We start from the raw sequence: 13612 nt of genomic DNA, 5'->3' as shown, positions 1-13612 counted from the left end.
AGAGAAAAATGGAGAAAGAGAAGGGAGGGGGTGAGTGGGGCGCTGGAGAAATTAAGAGATGTGAAGAGAGTGACAGAAACAGAGCGAGAGAGAGAGAGAGAGAGAGAGAGAGAGAGCGAGAAAGAGAGAGAGAGAGAGGGGATTGTAGCTGTCACTCCTAAATCGTCACATTTACACATTTAATCTGTTTTATGTCTGGATTTACAAATCAAATGGATAATTACTGACAGAGAAATAATGTGTGTGTGTGTGTGTACAGTATGTGTGTGACAACATCGATAAGACTTTCTCTGCCAGCTTTACTGAAAACATCTTCTCACAGCTCAAGACAGGTCAAACATGGCTTTGCATTACCTATTGAATAAGGCCCCATCATTATCGTTGTTATCATCATCATAGCTCCACCTTGAAGAGCCTTGGTCTACATAACAGTGTACCTTTTAACACAGCCCTTACCTTAGCCTGCTGCCACCCCTCCACTGCCTCCTCCCCAATGCTCCTTCCCTCCGCTCTGCTCAGCTCCTGGCTCCACCCCTTTAGCCGCCCATCAAGCTCCCTAAGCTCCTCCTCCATCCTGGCGGTCAGATGCTCGTACTCCTGCTCCTGCTCTGTTGCCGTGGTGAGGGCCCTTTCCAGGCCGTCGCGGGCTCTCAGGGCGGCCCCCTCCCACTGCTCCAGAGCCTGGGCTAGCGCCCCTAGCTGGCGGTCCATGGCCTCACACCCTCCAGCCGCCGTGTGTTCAGCTGTGGCTCCACTGCTCCGACGCACGCGACTAAGACGATCACGGCCCTCCAGCAACCGACACTCCACCCGCTCCTGATTACGTGAAGGGAAGGAGGGAGGGGGATGGAGGGATGGAGGGAGGGGGGTGGAGGGATGGAGGGAGAGAGGGAGAAGAACAAAAGTTGCTACGGTAACTGGCACTGCTGTCGCAAACGTCTTTGATTCTAATGCTGATTCTATTTAAGGCAGCCTATAGGGTAGGGCTTTTCCCTCCTTATATACCTTACTCTCTCTCTCCCTCCCTCACTGTATCTTCTCACTCATATTATTTCCTTTTCACCCTCTTATTTTCCCTTCTTTCCAGCTCCCATTTTCTTCTTCTGCTCTTTTTCTCTCTCTTCCACTCATTCACTCGCCCCTTTTCTCTCTCTCCTCTTTTCTCTCTCTCCTCTCTCTCTCCTCTTTTCTCTCTCTTCATTTTTCTCTCTCTCTCTCCTCTTTTCTCTTTCTTCATTTTTCTCTCTCTTCATTTCTCTCTCCCCTTTTCTCTCTCCATTTTTCTCTCTCTTTCCTCTTTTCTCTCTCTTCATTTTTCTCTCTCTTCATTTTTCTCTCTCTCCCCCCTCTCTCTTGCTCAGATTAGAGTGGTTGGAGAGGCAGAGAGTGTGAAAAGCTAACACTTTAGTGTGATAGCAGCAACCTGATGGAGGGAAGAAAAGAGGAAAGCCACATTCAGGCGCCAACGGGGAGAAATGACCACTTTGAGTGCTCACACAAATAGAAATGCAGCAGTTACTGTGTATACAGTACAGGGAACTACATGCATTTATATTTCTGTTTCATTAAACACACACACACACACACACGGCACACACACACACACACACACACACGGCACACACACACTTATAATGTGATCATTGAGACCCAGCGTGTGAATAAAAATGCAAATCAATACGTTCGCACACATTTTTTCGCCTCTGTAATTGCAGAAGGAGGGATCGACTAACAGGGGAAAATGTGAACAGCAATTCTCTTGTTCCTTTTCACAGGATATTTGAACAATTGAGCCGTCAGAAATGTGTGGAGTACGAAATAGAATATGTCTCACTTGATGTATTTAACAAACTCCACTCTAATGTATCAATAGTTTTGGATGAGAGGCTCTGTTTAATTAGTAAATTAACATGTAGACATTCTATGACAAGAAGCACAAGGTTGTCTAGAGAGATTTATGTATTTACATTTATGTAGTTCTGTCCTTGAGTTGATCTTTGCCTGTTAACGTACTACATTATGCTCTATATTTTTGTGGACCCCAGAAAGAGTAGCTGCTGCTATCGCCACAGCTCCTGGGGATCCTAATAAAATACCAAATACTAAAAGCTTAGCTAGTGCAGGTGATGAGTTAGGGAAGTAAAGTGGCTAGGGGTTGAATTAGAACCAGGGTATCGTTTATTCTGGAGTCCTCTTACCCGCACTTCTGATAGCCTCCTCTGTAAAGAGACGGAGTCTCCCAATGTATCAGACCAGCGCTGTAGTTCCTCCCCTGCTGACATCAGCCAATCAGTGAGCTCCCTCACAGTCTCCAGGTACTGCTGGTGTTCCCTGACCACGCCCTCTGATAGTCCCACCCTCTCCTAAAGGATAGGGACAGTCACAAACATCAATCATCTTAACCAACGGTTCCCCAAAACAACAACATTGGTCAAGATGACGACCCAGCCAACACCACAAACAACTTCCTCACCTCTACGAGTGCTATGAGGTCATCAAACTGCCCCTGCAACTCAGCGCGGGCCTCCTGGCTGAAAGCTGCATCCCCGGTCTTCTTGAAGAGCTCTGCCGCCCTCTCCTCCAGACTGGATAGGGACCCCTGGTGTTCCTGGAGGTCAGCCAGCAGGGTCTGCAGTCTCTCCAGCTGGGAAGCCTTCTCTCTAAGGCCAGGCTGGGGGATGAGAGGGCCACATATGTCCCCCTCCACTGCCTCCAACCAGCACTGCAGCTGGGCCTCACTGTCCAGGTAACACCCCCACTGGGCCACCGTCCACTCCAGACGACTAGGAGAGATGAGACGTATGGAATAATACAGAGGTGAGATATATTGTAGATGTGTATTAAAATGTAGACAAATATACAGGCACATTTTATTAGATGGATATAAGAGATATCACACACACACACACACACACACACACACACACACACACACACACACACACACACACACACACACACACACACACACACACACACACACACACACACACACACACACACACACACACACACACACACACACACACACCCCCCTTGGCTCCCACTAAAAACCCTCCCCTCCTTAAACACACACACACACACACACACACACCCCATGTGAGATCCCTCTTGCTTGCCATCCTCCATTTATTCCCTAATGAGATCAATCAATTCTAGCAGGAGGGGCAATAACCACTCAATTAACACACACACACACGACAGACACATACACAAAGAGACAAATACCTCTCATTATGTTCGGAACCTAATTGTAATTAATGGTATTTAGACATAAATATGATATGATGAATACAATCCAGAAGAGATCGCTAACACAGGTGGTCTTAAACCACATCTAAGGGTGTGGCATTTGGAAACTCAATATAACAAAGCCAAAGTCAAGTGGTGATTTAATAGGATAAATCTAATAGACGTTAATGTTCTTGTGGCAATACTGGTCCCATTCCCAGCAGCCTCCAAGCCTGGCAAGCAAGAATAAGCCAGCACTGACCATCAGCTGAAGTGAGGTAAAATCTCATGATTACAAAACAATCTTTAGGTTATTTTATGGTTATTATCAGATTACTTTAAGTTTGACATTGTGAATGGAATCAACCAATCAAATGTATTTATAAAGCCCTTTTTACATCAGCTGATGTCACAAAGTGCTATACAGAAACCCAGCCTAAAACCACAAACTGCAAGCAATGCAGATGCAGAAGCACGGTGGCTAGGAAAAACTCCCTAGAAAGGCCGGAGCCTAGGAAGAAACCTAAAGAGGAACCAGGCTCTGAGGGGTGGCCAGTCTTCTGGCTGTTTCGGGTTGAGACGTGGAAGGGTCTCTACCTGTGGCAGCTCATGGCGGTCACCAGCAGGGTGGCCCACACGTCCTCCACTTCCTGCAGCTGAGAGCGGATCACTTCCTGTCCCGCCACCGCACTGTTGCTCCTGATGGCCAATTCACCCTTCCCCACCGCCATGTTCAACTTCACCTCGCCCTCACCCTTCAGAAGCAGGATGTCCTGAATGGATCAACAATAGGGTCAGAGGGGACGATCAGTATTATAGTACTGTGTTCAGGCAGGAAGACTTCCTGTACAGAAGTAAACAACAGCACTCTCTTGTGTCTGATCGAAGAACTGCAGCATTGTATTACTCTAGTCACAGGGTGTGTGGGTGTGTATGCAGAATGCGGAGAGTGTGTGTGAAAGGATGTGTAAATCAACAAATGTGTCCGAGTGTGTGTGTGTGTCCGAGTGAGTGTGTGTGTGTGTGTGTGTGTGTGTGTGTGTGTGTGTGTGTGTGTGTGTGTGTGTGTGTGTGTGTGTGTGTGTGTGTGTGTGTGTGTGTGTGTGTGTGTGTGTGTGTGTGTGTGTGTGTGTGTGTGTGTGTGTGTGTGTGGCACAGGCTCCCTCCTTACATACCTGCACTTGCTCCAGCCTCTCTTCCAGCTCCTTTTTGTTGCCCATAGTGCTCCCCAGACTTCCCAGACGCTCCTGGATGTCCTCCAGCCAAAGCCACACCCCATGCAGGGTCTCTCCGAATGCCTGGCTCTCCAGGCACCCTCTCAGGCGCTCCCTGGTCCCCTGCAGCAAGGTCTGGTGGTGGGTCTGGAGCTGGGCTGTGGCCTTCACCTCCCCTCCACAGCCTCGACCTGCCTCACGCAGAGACTGGGCCTCCTGGCTGAGACGATCCAGAGAACTCCTTGGGGGAGAGAGAGATGGTAAAGCAACATCTTAAAGTGAATTAATGACTGACTAGCATACAGTGCGTGTGTATACAGTATGTCAGTTACCGATAATTAAATAACAACATTACAGCAACATGTACCACCACCATGCCTTATCAAGATGAATGACTCATCTCAGTGCTATTTAAGGCTCTTTAGTTTAGAACACAACACACACAAACCTCTTTGTCAGCAGCTTTCTGTGGATCTCTTCCACTCTTTCCAGCTCGTCAGTGCTGTCAGGGACTCCTGGCTGCTCCTCTCCCCCCAGAGGAGGCTCTCTCTTCAGGCTACGCTCCATCTGTTCCAGCCAGTCCCTTAGTCCCTCCACACGGCCCTCAAACCTGAGAAAGCGGAACAGTGCCAATATGACGACTACAACTAAAACAAGTCAAGTTAGTTAGAACACTTTGATATCCTTTGGGAAATGATCTAGCATCATCACACAACATAACAACATCATTCTTCTACATTCTCAGAATAAACATGGTTATTTGTGTTACACAAACTCACACTTACAATACTGGTAGGACAATCTATTCTAGCAGGAGGAGCACCTGCTAGATACACACAAACACACTCACTCTGTCAGTAGGGTGATTCCCTCCTCCAGGTCTTGTTGGGTCTGTCTGCACCCCTCCTTGTACCCCTCCCAGTCCCTCTGGCAGGAGGAGAGGCGCTCCTGCACCTGTCCCGACCCCGTCTTAGGCAGGTGGAGCAGCAGCCTCTCTGCCTCGCCACACACCTGGCCAAGGTGCTGCTCACCCTCCTCCACACGCTCCTGCGCCACCTGGGGGTCAGGAGGGGAAGGGTGGTGAATAGTTTAGAGCGGAACTAAAGCAGTATGGCATAGACTAACACAGTAGTAACAATAATGTTAACACATAACAGTTAACTATGATTGACAGTACCTTTAGCCTCTCCACCTTGTTTCCCAGGGAGGTGACATCTCCTGATTGGTCAGAACATTCTTTTAGCTCCGCCTTCCGTTCAGAGAGCCAGGAGTTAAACTCTTGAACGACCTCTGCTCAGATGGAAAGAACGAATGAAGGAGAAATAGGATGAGAACAGAAGAGAGAAGGAGTGAGAGGATGAGTAAGGGAGAAAATATGGTTGACAAGGTGAAGGGGAAGGAGAATCGAGGCGGATAGAGAGTAGAGGGAGAAAGGGAGAGATTGTGTCAGCGAACAAGGGAGGGCGAGGGAGGAGAGATGCTGTCAGGCAGATGGGATGTGTGGGTGTGTCTGCATGGTGCGGCACATGGTTGCCTTGGCAACAATCCCAAATGACTCCCCTGAGAGCACCGGTGACGAAAGCAACATTACTCTCAGAGGCACAGGTGTGAGTGGTGCGTGTGTGTGTGTGTGGTGCGTGTGTGTGCGTGGTGCGTGTGTGTGTGCGTGGTGCGTGTGTGTGTGCGTGGTGCGTGTGTGTGTGCGTGTGTGTGTGCGTGGTGCGTGTGTGTGTGCGTGGTGCGTGTGTGTGTGCGTGCGTGGTGTGTGTGTGTGTGCGTGGTGCGTGTGTGTGTGTGTGTGCGTGCCAGACAGTGTGTCAGTGCAGTTTGAGTGTGCCCTGGGGAAAGGCTAATCAAAATGCAATCTAAGGCACCAGTAGCATTTAAAAGCAACATGTGATGCTATATGGTACAGATAAAAGGTCTTTACAGGGATCAATCTGTCCTGACTCCTCTAAGTATGTATGAGGCAGTATAACGCAGCCTTCATTCCATACCCAGTGTCCTGAGCTATTTTATCATGTCAACTCCTCCTTGGTGTTTTCATGTGTCCTACTTTATGCAATCTATTCGTACATTGTCTCCTGGCTGCTCTGCTATTGTCCATCCACAGAGTCTGTACATAGTAATACAAGCAAGGGTTACAATGAAGAGGGGGCCATTTGGATGGGAGAGAGCAAACAGTGGGAATTGAGTTCATATCTATTTGAAACTTACAAAGGGAAATCCACCTTTATAACCTAAACATATCAGCACAAAACCCCAATTTAACCCTCTGCTCACTGTTGAAACGTAGCTGCAGTGCGTCCTGCAGAGTCCCGCGGGTCCTGGAGCTGAGCTGTGCTGCAGCCTCGGTCCTCTTGGCCAGCAGGGTGAGGTCAGTGGACATATGGGTCAGCTCTTGGGAAGGGTGGGACCTACAGAGTGAACTAAGCGTCTCCCTGGCCATGTCTATATCACCCCTCTGCTGCTGGAGGGAACTTTGGAGATCCTGGGAGGGGGAAGGGGAGAGAAGGTATTGACTGTCACTCAGGGGTGGCTAGAAATAGAATTCAATATAATCGATTTTTACTAGCTTAGGATAGTAAATAACATACCTACAATTGTATTTGAATGGATTTCTGTGGGCATTGAAAGTGACAAACAGCCAAATTCACCATTTGTCAAAGTTCTATACACTCTCTATAAAACTGAGAGCCTGGGAAGGAAACTCCTTCCATCGACATGTGCTTTTCTGCTTGGTTGAAATGGAAAGGGTAATATTATACCTTGACTCGAATCATATCCTCTGGTCCGGAGGGTTCCGTCAGGTCAGACAGGGAGCTCTCCACGGTCTCCAGCCGCTCGGCCATCTGGGACATGAGGTCCTCCAGGCGCTGCTTCTGGAAGCTGAAGTAGGTCAGAGAATGTCTGGCCTGGTCAAACACCTCCTGGGCATGACTGATCTTCTTCCTCAGGTCACACTCCATCACCTGAGAGAGACAGGGAGACATATGGTTGACATTCTCCACATGTTGCATGGTTAAGTCTCTTTTTTGCTGAGGATAACTTGTTGAATATCATGACCTCTGAACCTAAAACTCACCTGCAGCTGGATGGGTGTCTCCTGGAGCTTGGCCAGGTCCTGGAGCTTGGTCAGCCTCTCCTGCAAGGCATCCAGCCTCTGTTCTCTCCTCTCCACCTCCGCCTGTTACAACATAGCAAGAGACTCTTTCAGCTGGCATCCTTTGATTAGATTTTTACATTAGGTCTCGCAACAGTGAACAATGTGATGATCTTCATCCATACTAGGACTAGACTGCCCAGCTTGGTCTAACCTGGAAAGTGGCAAGGTGTGTCTCTGTCCCCTGCTTGTCACTAAGATTGGCCACACCCTCAGTGAGGTCAGCGATGGAGGCTGCTGCCCATTGGTCGATATCCTGTTCCATGGTCTTAAGGTCATCCCATAGGGACACACAATGGCCTAGTCTCTCAGCGTTGGTCTGGATCCTTTCTGATACCTACAGGGCAGGACAGGCCAATAAATGTACAATTTATATACCTGCTAGGGGTGCCAGGTAGCCTAGTGGTTAGAGCATTGGGCCAGTAACAGAGCTGACCAGGTAAAAATCTGCCTTGTTCTGCCCCTGAACAACCCACTGTTAACCCACTGTTCCCCGGTAGGCCGTTATTGTAAATAAGAATGAGTTCTTAACTGACTTTCACAGTTAAATAAAGGTTAAATAAAAAAACATCAGCTTTCAGGATCTGTCTCTGTCTCTTGAGTTATTGGCCTGTAATTAAGAGAAGGAGATAAAGAGAAAGAGTCTATTTTTGTTTTCAAGAGGTAGCGAGGTAGTGAGATAAAGATAGGGGGGAGAGTGAGAGAGAGAAAGGCAGACAACATGTCTAGACTTGTTGATATTGCACGCTCATTTGTGACAGCTGAGCACTCCGCTGAATCCCACAGGGGGAGAGAGAGAGAGACAGAGGGAGAGAAAATGAGAGACAAACAAACAAATATGTTCAGAGAAAGAGCGAAAGATTGTGATTTAACAATCTGTTGCCTCCAAAGTGAATTACAAATCTACACCCAGAAGAAATTAAACCCTCAGCTCTCTTCCTCATCCTAGCTCCCTCACCTGCAGCCACTGGTCCCTGAGACGGTCCATGCCTCTCTGGATGCTGTCGGAGCCACAGTGTGGCACGTTTGCCAGCTCTCTCTGCAGGTCCTCTCCTGAACTGATGAACAGGTCCATGTCCTCCTGTCTTCCTCTCAGCTCAGCTATCACTGCCTCGTGCTGTTGAGACAAGAGAGAAAACGTGTAATGACAACACTTCACCACTAGGTGGAAATCACAGCATAGATATTATCCCAAGAGCATCGTAGGCCTACTGTACTATATGAACTATATGACTACACTTTTTCAGACTGTATAAGCCATTGCTATAACTGTATTACAAGCATGTGAAATATTGATATACCTGCTATTTTATCAGTATCATTCATTACAGTACTGTAGATAGGACTCTACTGCTGGAAAATGGTTGGACCACGGTTAATCACAGTGTGACTGACCCGTGAGAGTATTCTCTTGGCCTCCTCTGGGTTGTGGTTGTGGTCAGGCTGGTTGTGAGTGACGGTCAAGGCGTTCTCTACAGTGGAACTGAGGGTGGACCTGAGGTAATGGAAGTGACGTAGCAGCTCCACCAGGAGTCCACACTGCTCCTGACTGGAGAGGGAGAGACAACATTGACAACTTGATGTAACTAAGACTAAACAGGAAACAATCCTCTCTGGACAAAATGGAAAATATGTAGAAAACATTTTGTTAATTGACACAGATGTTCAAACAATGCGCCGAGACTCCAGCTACTGCTCCATGTTCATCATAGTGAGCTTACTGACACAATAACAAATGCTGGATCTACTACACCACCCAACCAACCATTCTCTCCCCCACTCCCTCCCTCACCCATCCTCACCCATCAGTGATGATCTTCCTGACGTTATCCCAGGCTGTTTCCACCAGGCCCACCTCCCTGAGTGCCTCCCCAGCCAGCTCACTGTCTCTCTGGGCCAGCTGGCTTCCCCTCTCCCTCAGCCACTGCTGGGAATGCTGCAGAGACTGAAGCTCATCCTCCAACTGGACAAAGAATCGCAGACTGGGGAGAAGAGACGGGGGACAGTGGGGATTTAACTCAATATATTCATCATAAAGCATATAAACCATAAAATGAGATGTAAAGAAATGTATTTTGGTTGCATTCTTCCGCTGGCAGTGTCTATATTATGAGATATATTAGTTGTACCTGTTCTGAAAGGCTTGTACGCTGCTCTCTCTGGCCCCCTCCTGCCTGGCCCTCTCCTCCAGCTCCCTCAGACTCCTCATCACCTCCTCCCTCCTCTCCCTGAAGGAGGTCCACAGTGCCCCCAGGGCCTCCGCCTGGCTCTGCCTCCACCCCAGGCCTCGCTGCACCCCCTCCAGGGCCACCATGAGGGCCACAGCATGGCCCCTGCACGACGTCCTCCCCTGGCCGGGACCTTGACCCAGACCCCCCTCCCTGGAGCCTTTCCACTCCGCCCCACTCAGGTGGAGGTGGGCCTTGCTGAGCCTCCCATCCAACCCCACTGCCTGGGCCTCCAGACGGGCCACATCCCCGGCCACCTCTCCCAGCCTGTGGTGCAGCTCCTCAGCCTTCGAACGGTCCCAGCTCCCCCTGCCCTCCACAGTTTCCTGGAGGCCTCTGACCTCCCCGGCTGCAGCTCCATGGCTCTGGAGGAAGACCCCCAGCTCAGCCAGGCTCTCTCCACGGAGAAGGAGCAGATGTTGGGCTTCGCTGAGGGGCTGCAGGCAGTCCTCCCTCTGGCCCTGGAGCTGCTGCTGGGCCTCTGGGGAGGAGAAGGAGAGGAGGGAGGACTCTCTCTGCTGCAGGGTCTCTCTCAGGGCTGTCTGCTCCTGGAGGGACTCCTCATGCTCCTGGGAAAGGCAGTGAAGAGTATAGCCTAAAAGTTTCAACATCAACATTCACGTACAAATTCATAATCTATTCTACAGGATCGATCCTTGTCATCTCAAAGGGATACTTGGTGTGTTTATAGCACAATTAAGACACAATTCAGGCAACAAACGTAGTCTAACTCACCTTGACCTGGGTGACAGCAGCCTGCAGGTCAGCTATGTTGACCTGGGAAGTCGTTCTGAGTACAGACAAGAAGTTCTCACTCCACTGGGTGAGGGTCAGCAGGGCCTCGTCAAAGAGCTCCACCTGAGACAGGTGTGTCTGCAGCTGCTGCAGCCTGCAGAGGAGAGAGGTGTAAGGGTGTGTGTGCCAAGGGGTAAACTCCTGGATTATGGCCTTGATGGAAATCCTATTTTGGTCATCTGTATATTTACTGTAGGTGTGTTATGTCAGGTGGAACACAACACACGTCCTTACCTTTGTGTTATACTGTTTTTCACTGAGGTGCTTCTCTCCTCCAGCTGTGTAATGTCATCAGTGAGTTCTCTGACCCGCGCCTCTGGTGCTGTAGGGTAGAGACACGCCCCCAAACTCACCACACCCTGCAGAAAAGCTTCATGGGACTGCAAATCACTCTGCATTTCCTGTAATATCATAAGATATCATAAAATACGTACAATAATTATGATTTAGTTATAGAAATATGATTGTGGATTGATGTTAACACTTTTTACCTGTACAGTTTGCAGCTCATTCATCAGCTTTGCTTTGTCTGTAGAGAGGAGTTGAGTGTCTGGACAGCAGACAGACTCACATCTGTCTAACCAGGACCTGAGACTGGAACTCTCCTTCTCATACCTGAGACAAACAGGACAGAGGACACTTTTAAATACCGGAAAGGAAATAAGGTCTAGTACAATTGGTAGCGAGAATATTTACCCGATTCACACCTCCTAGTTCATAATATAATATTACTGACACACACACACACACACACACACACACACACACACACACACACACACACACACACACACACACACACACACACACACACACACACACACACACACACACACACACACACACACACACACACACACACACACACACACACACACACACACACACACAAGTGGCGTGTATTCTTGGATGCTAAGGGAAGGCAGGCTTCCCCAAATATTTGACTAATATCGCTGTGTTTTCATAGTTTTTCTTCAATTCACAAGTGGCTGAATCTCACTGGAGAAATCATCCGAGTAGGGAAACAGCGCCCCTCCGTCTTATTAAGGGCAGCCCATGTGTCTGATGATGTCTGGACCAAAGATGTATGACATGTTGCCGCCATAGTATTTGATTGATTGACGCCAGCAAGCATTTGGCTTCCCTTGATAAAAAAAATATATACATATTTTTGCCAATCAGCGTTGTTGAGCTGAGCTCAATTGTGGGTTGTCCTGTCGCAGCAAAATGACCCCCAAGGGAGGCCAGTTTGGATTTTGCTTCAGACCAATCAAATCCAAAGCAAAACGTCATTGTCAGAAAAACTTGTCTGTTTCTGGTCTGCTTGTGTTGATGTCCTGCAGTAGCTAGCTTGCTAAATATGCTCTTTCCTAAGCCATGGATGGAGATGGGGATTTGGACTTAATTCTCTGTACAGGCCAATGATTATGATGCCGATACCGATTCTGATCTGAACCATACATTTTTATATTGTGCCACTGGCCTGAGACGATTGAAGTTCAATATGTAGCTAGCTAGCTTAGCTGGTTCATTGTTTCCCATGCGAGGAAGTCAGGCTAGCAAGCATTTTAGCTAGGTAACTTATGACAACAAAAACTAAAAGTGTACTGTACACACACACACACACACACACACACACACACACACACACACACACACACACACACACACACACACACACACACACACACACACACACACACACACACACACACACACACACACACACACACACACACACACACACACACACACACACACACAAAAATTAGTACCATGGACAGCCACATGATATTTAGCAACGTTGATTGAACTACATTTCTAAGTTTATTTTCAGTGTATTAAACTAAGCATATATAGCCTTGTTGATTTGATGATGTTTAAATGTTTAAGTGTAAATGGTGCTGGAACAGCGAAGGCAGGGCTCCTGTTGTCTTTGAGCTGACTTGTGGTAACTCTGTGGTTCTAAATCAGTAGTTGTTAAGTAAACTGTGTAAAACATTAACTTGACCATGCTACAGATGATTTAACTGTTGGTATGAAATATTTGCTTTGTGGACTTCACGGGACAGATGTTGCTTTGCGGTTTTGTGATGAAACAGACATATGTGTAGTTGAATTTATTCCGCCTGTCATGCCCTGGTCGAAGTATTTTGTGTTTATCTTTATGTATTGGGTCAGGCCAGGGTGTGGCATGGGGTTTTTGTATTGTGGTGTGTTTTGTCTTGGGGTTTTGGTATATTGTGGGATTGTAGCTTAGTGGGGTGTTCTAGGTAAGTCTATGGCTGTCTGAAGTGGTTCTCAATCAGAGGCAGGTGTTTATCGTTGTCTCTGATTGGGAACCATATTTAGGCAGCCATATTCTTTGGTTGTGTTGTGGGTGATTGTCCTGAGTGCCTTGCCTTGCCTTGCCTTGCCTTGCCTTGCCTTGCCTTGCCTTGCCTTGCCTTGCCTTGCCTTGCCTTGCCTTGCCTTGCCTTGCCTTGCCTTGCCTTGCCTTGCCTTGCCTTGCCTTGCCTTGCCTTGCCTTGCCTTGCCTTGCCTTGCCTTGCCTTGCCTTGCCTTGCCTTGCCTTGCCTTGCCTTGCCTTGCCTTGCCTTGCCTTGTGTTAGTTGACACAAGTATAGGCTGTTTTCGTTTTGTTTATTGTTTTGTAGTGTTTTGTATTGATTCGTGTTACGTTTGTTTTATTAAACATGGATCGTAATCTACACGCTGCAGTTTGGTCCGACTCTCCTTCACCATATGAAAACCGTTACACCGACACTGTGTGACTGTTGTCTTTTTGTTGTCTCTGCCTTGTTGTATATCACGGTGGCGTATGAACGAATGCGTTATAGGGCAAACAATGCAATTATCACAACATAGGTTGTAATATGGCTTTTTTACTTACTGGCTTGACTTCCCTTACACATCCCTAGTGATTTCACACACACACACACACACACACACACACACACACACACACACACACACACACA

At 48.0% G+C, this 13612-nt stretch overlaps 1 protein-coding gene across 8 annotated transcripts in view; it reads right to left on the bottom strand.

The window, feature by feature from the left end:
- syne1a (spectrin repeat containing, nuclear envelope 1a) overlaps positions 1-13612 on the bottom strand; it is a 234487-nt gene that overhangs the window by 140798 nt on the left and 80077 nt on the right. For all 8 annotated transcript variants that reach the window (XM_046298670.1, XM_046298663.1, XM_046298665.1 and 5 more), the window contains 19 exons: positions 11123-11246; positions 10866-11032; positions 10572-10725; positions 9738-10405; positions 9411-9590; positions 9004-9157; positions 8567-8725; positions 7763-7945; positions 7531-7632; positions 7214-7417; positions 6729-6936; positions 5623-5735; positions 5296-5501; positions 4894-5055; positions 4407-4686; positions 3829-4004; positions 2474-2783; positions 2199-2363; positions 457-816 (listed from right to left, as the gene is read on the bottom strand). In XM_046298670.1, the coding sequence (XP_046154626.1) occupies positions 457-816; positions 2199-2363; positions 2474-2783; positions 3829-4004; positions 4407-4686; positions 4894-5055; positions 5296-5501; positions 5623-5735; positions 6729-6936; positions 7214-7417; positions 7531-7632; positions 7763-7945; positions 8567-8725; positions 9004-9157; positions 9411-9590; positions 9738-10405; positions 10572-10725; positions 10866-11032; positions 11123-11246 (4075 nt within the window). The remainder of the gene's footprint in view (positions 1-456; positions 817-2198; positions 2364-2473; positions 2784-3828; positions 4005-4406; positions 4687-4893; positions 5056-5295; positions 5502-5622; positions 5736-6728; positions 6937-7213; positions 7418-7530; positions 7633-7762; positions 7946-8566; positions 8726-9003; positions 9158-9410; positions 9591-9737; positions 10406-10571; positions 10726-10865; positions 11033-11122; positions 11247-13612) is intronic.

This window comes from Oncorhynchus gorbuscha, linkage group LG14 (genome assembly GCF_021184085.1).
Source record: "Oncorhynchus gorbuscha isolate QuinsamMale2020 ecotype Even-year linkage group LG14, OgorEven_v1.0, whole genome shotgun sequence".
NCBI classification, from domain to species: Eukaryota; Metazoa; Chordata; class Actinopteri; order Salmoniformes; family Salmonidae; genus Oncorhynchus; species Oncorhynchus gorbuscha.
The sequence above is the reverse complement of the archived record's forward strand: the minus strand, read 5'-3'. Positions and strand labels throughout refer to the sequence as shown.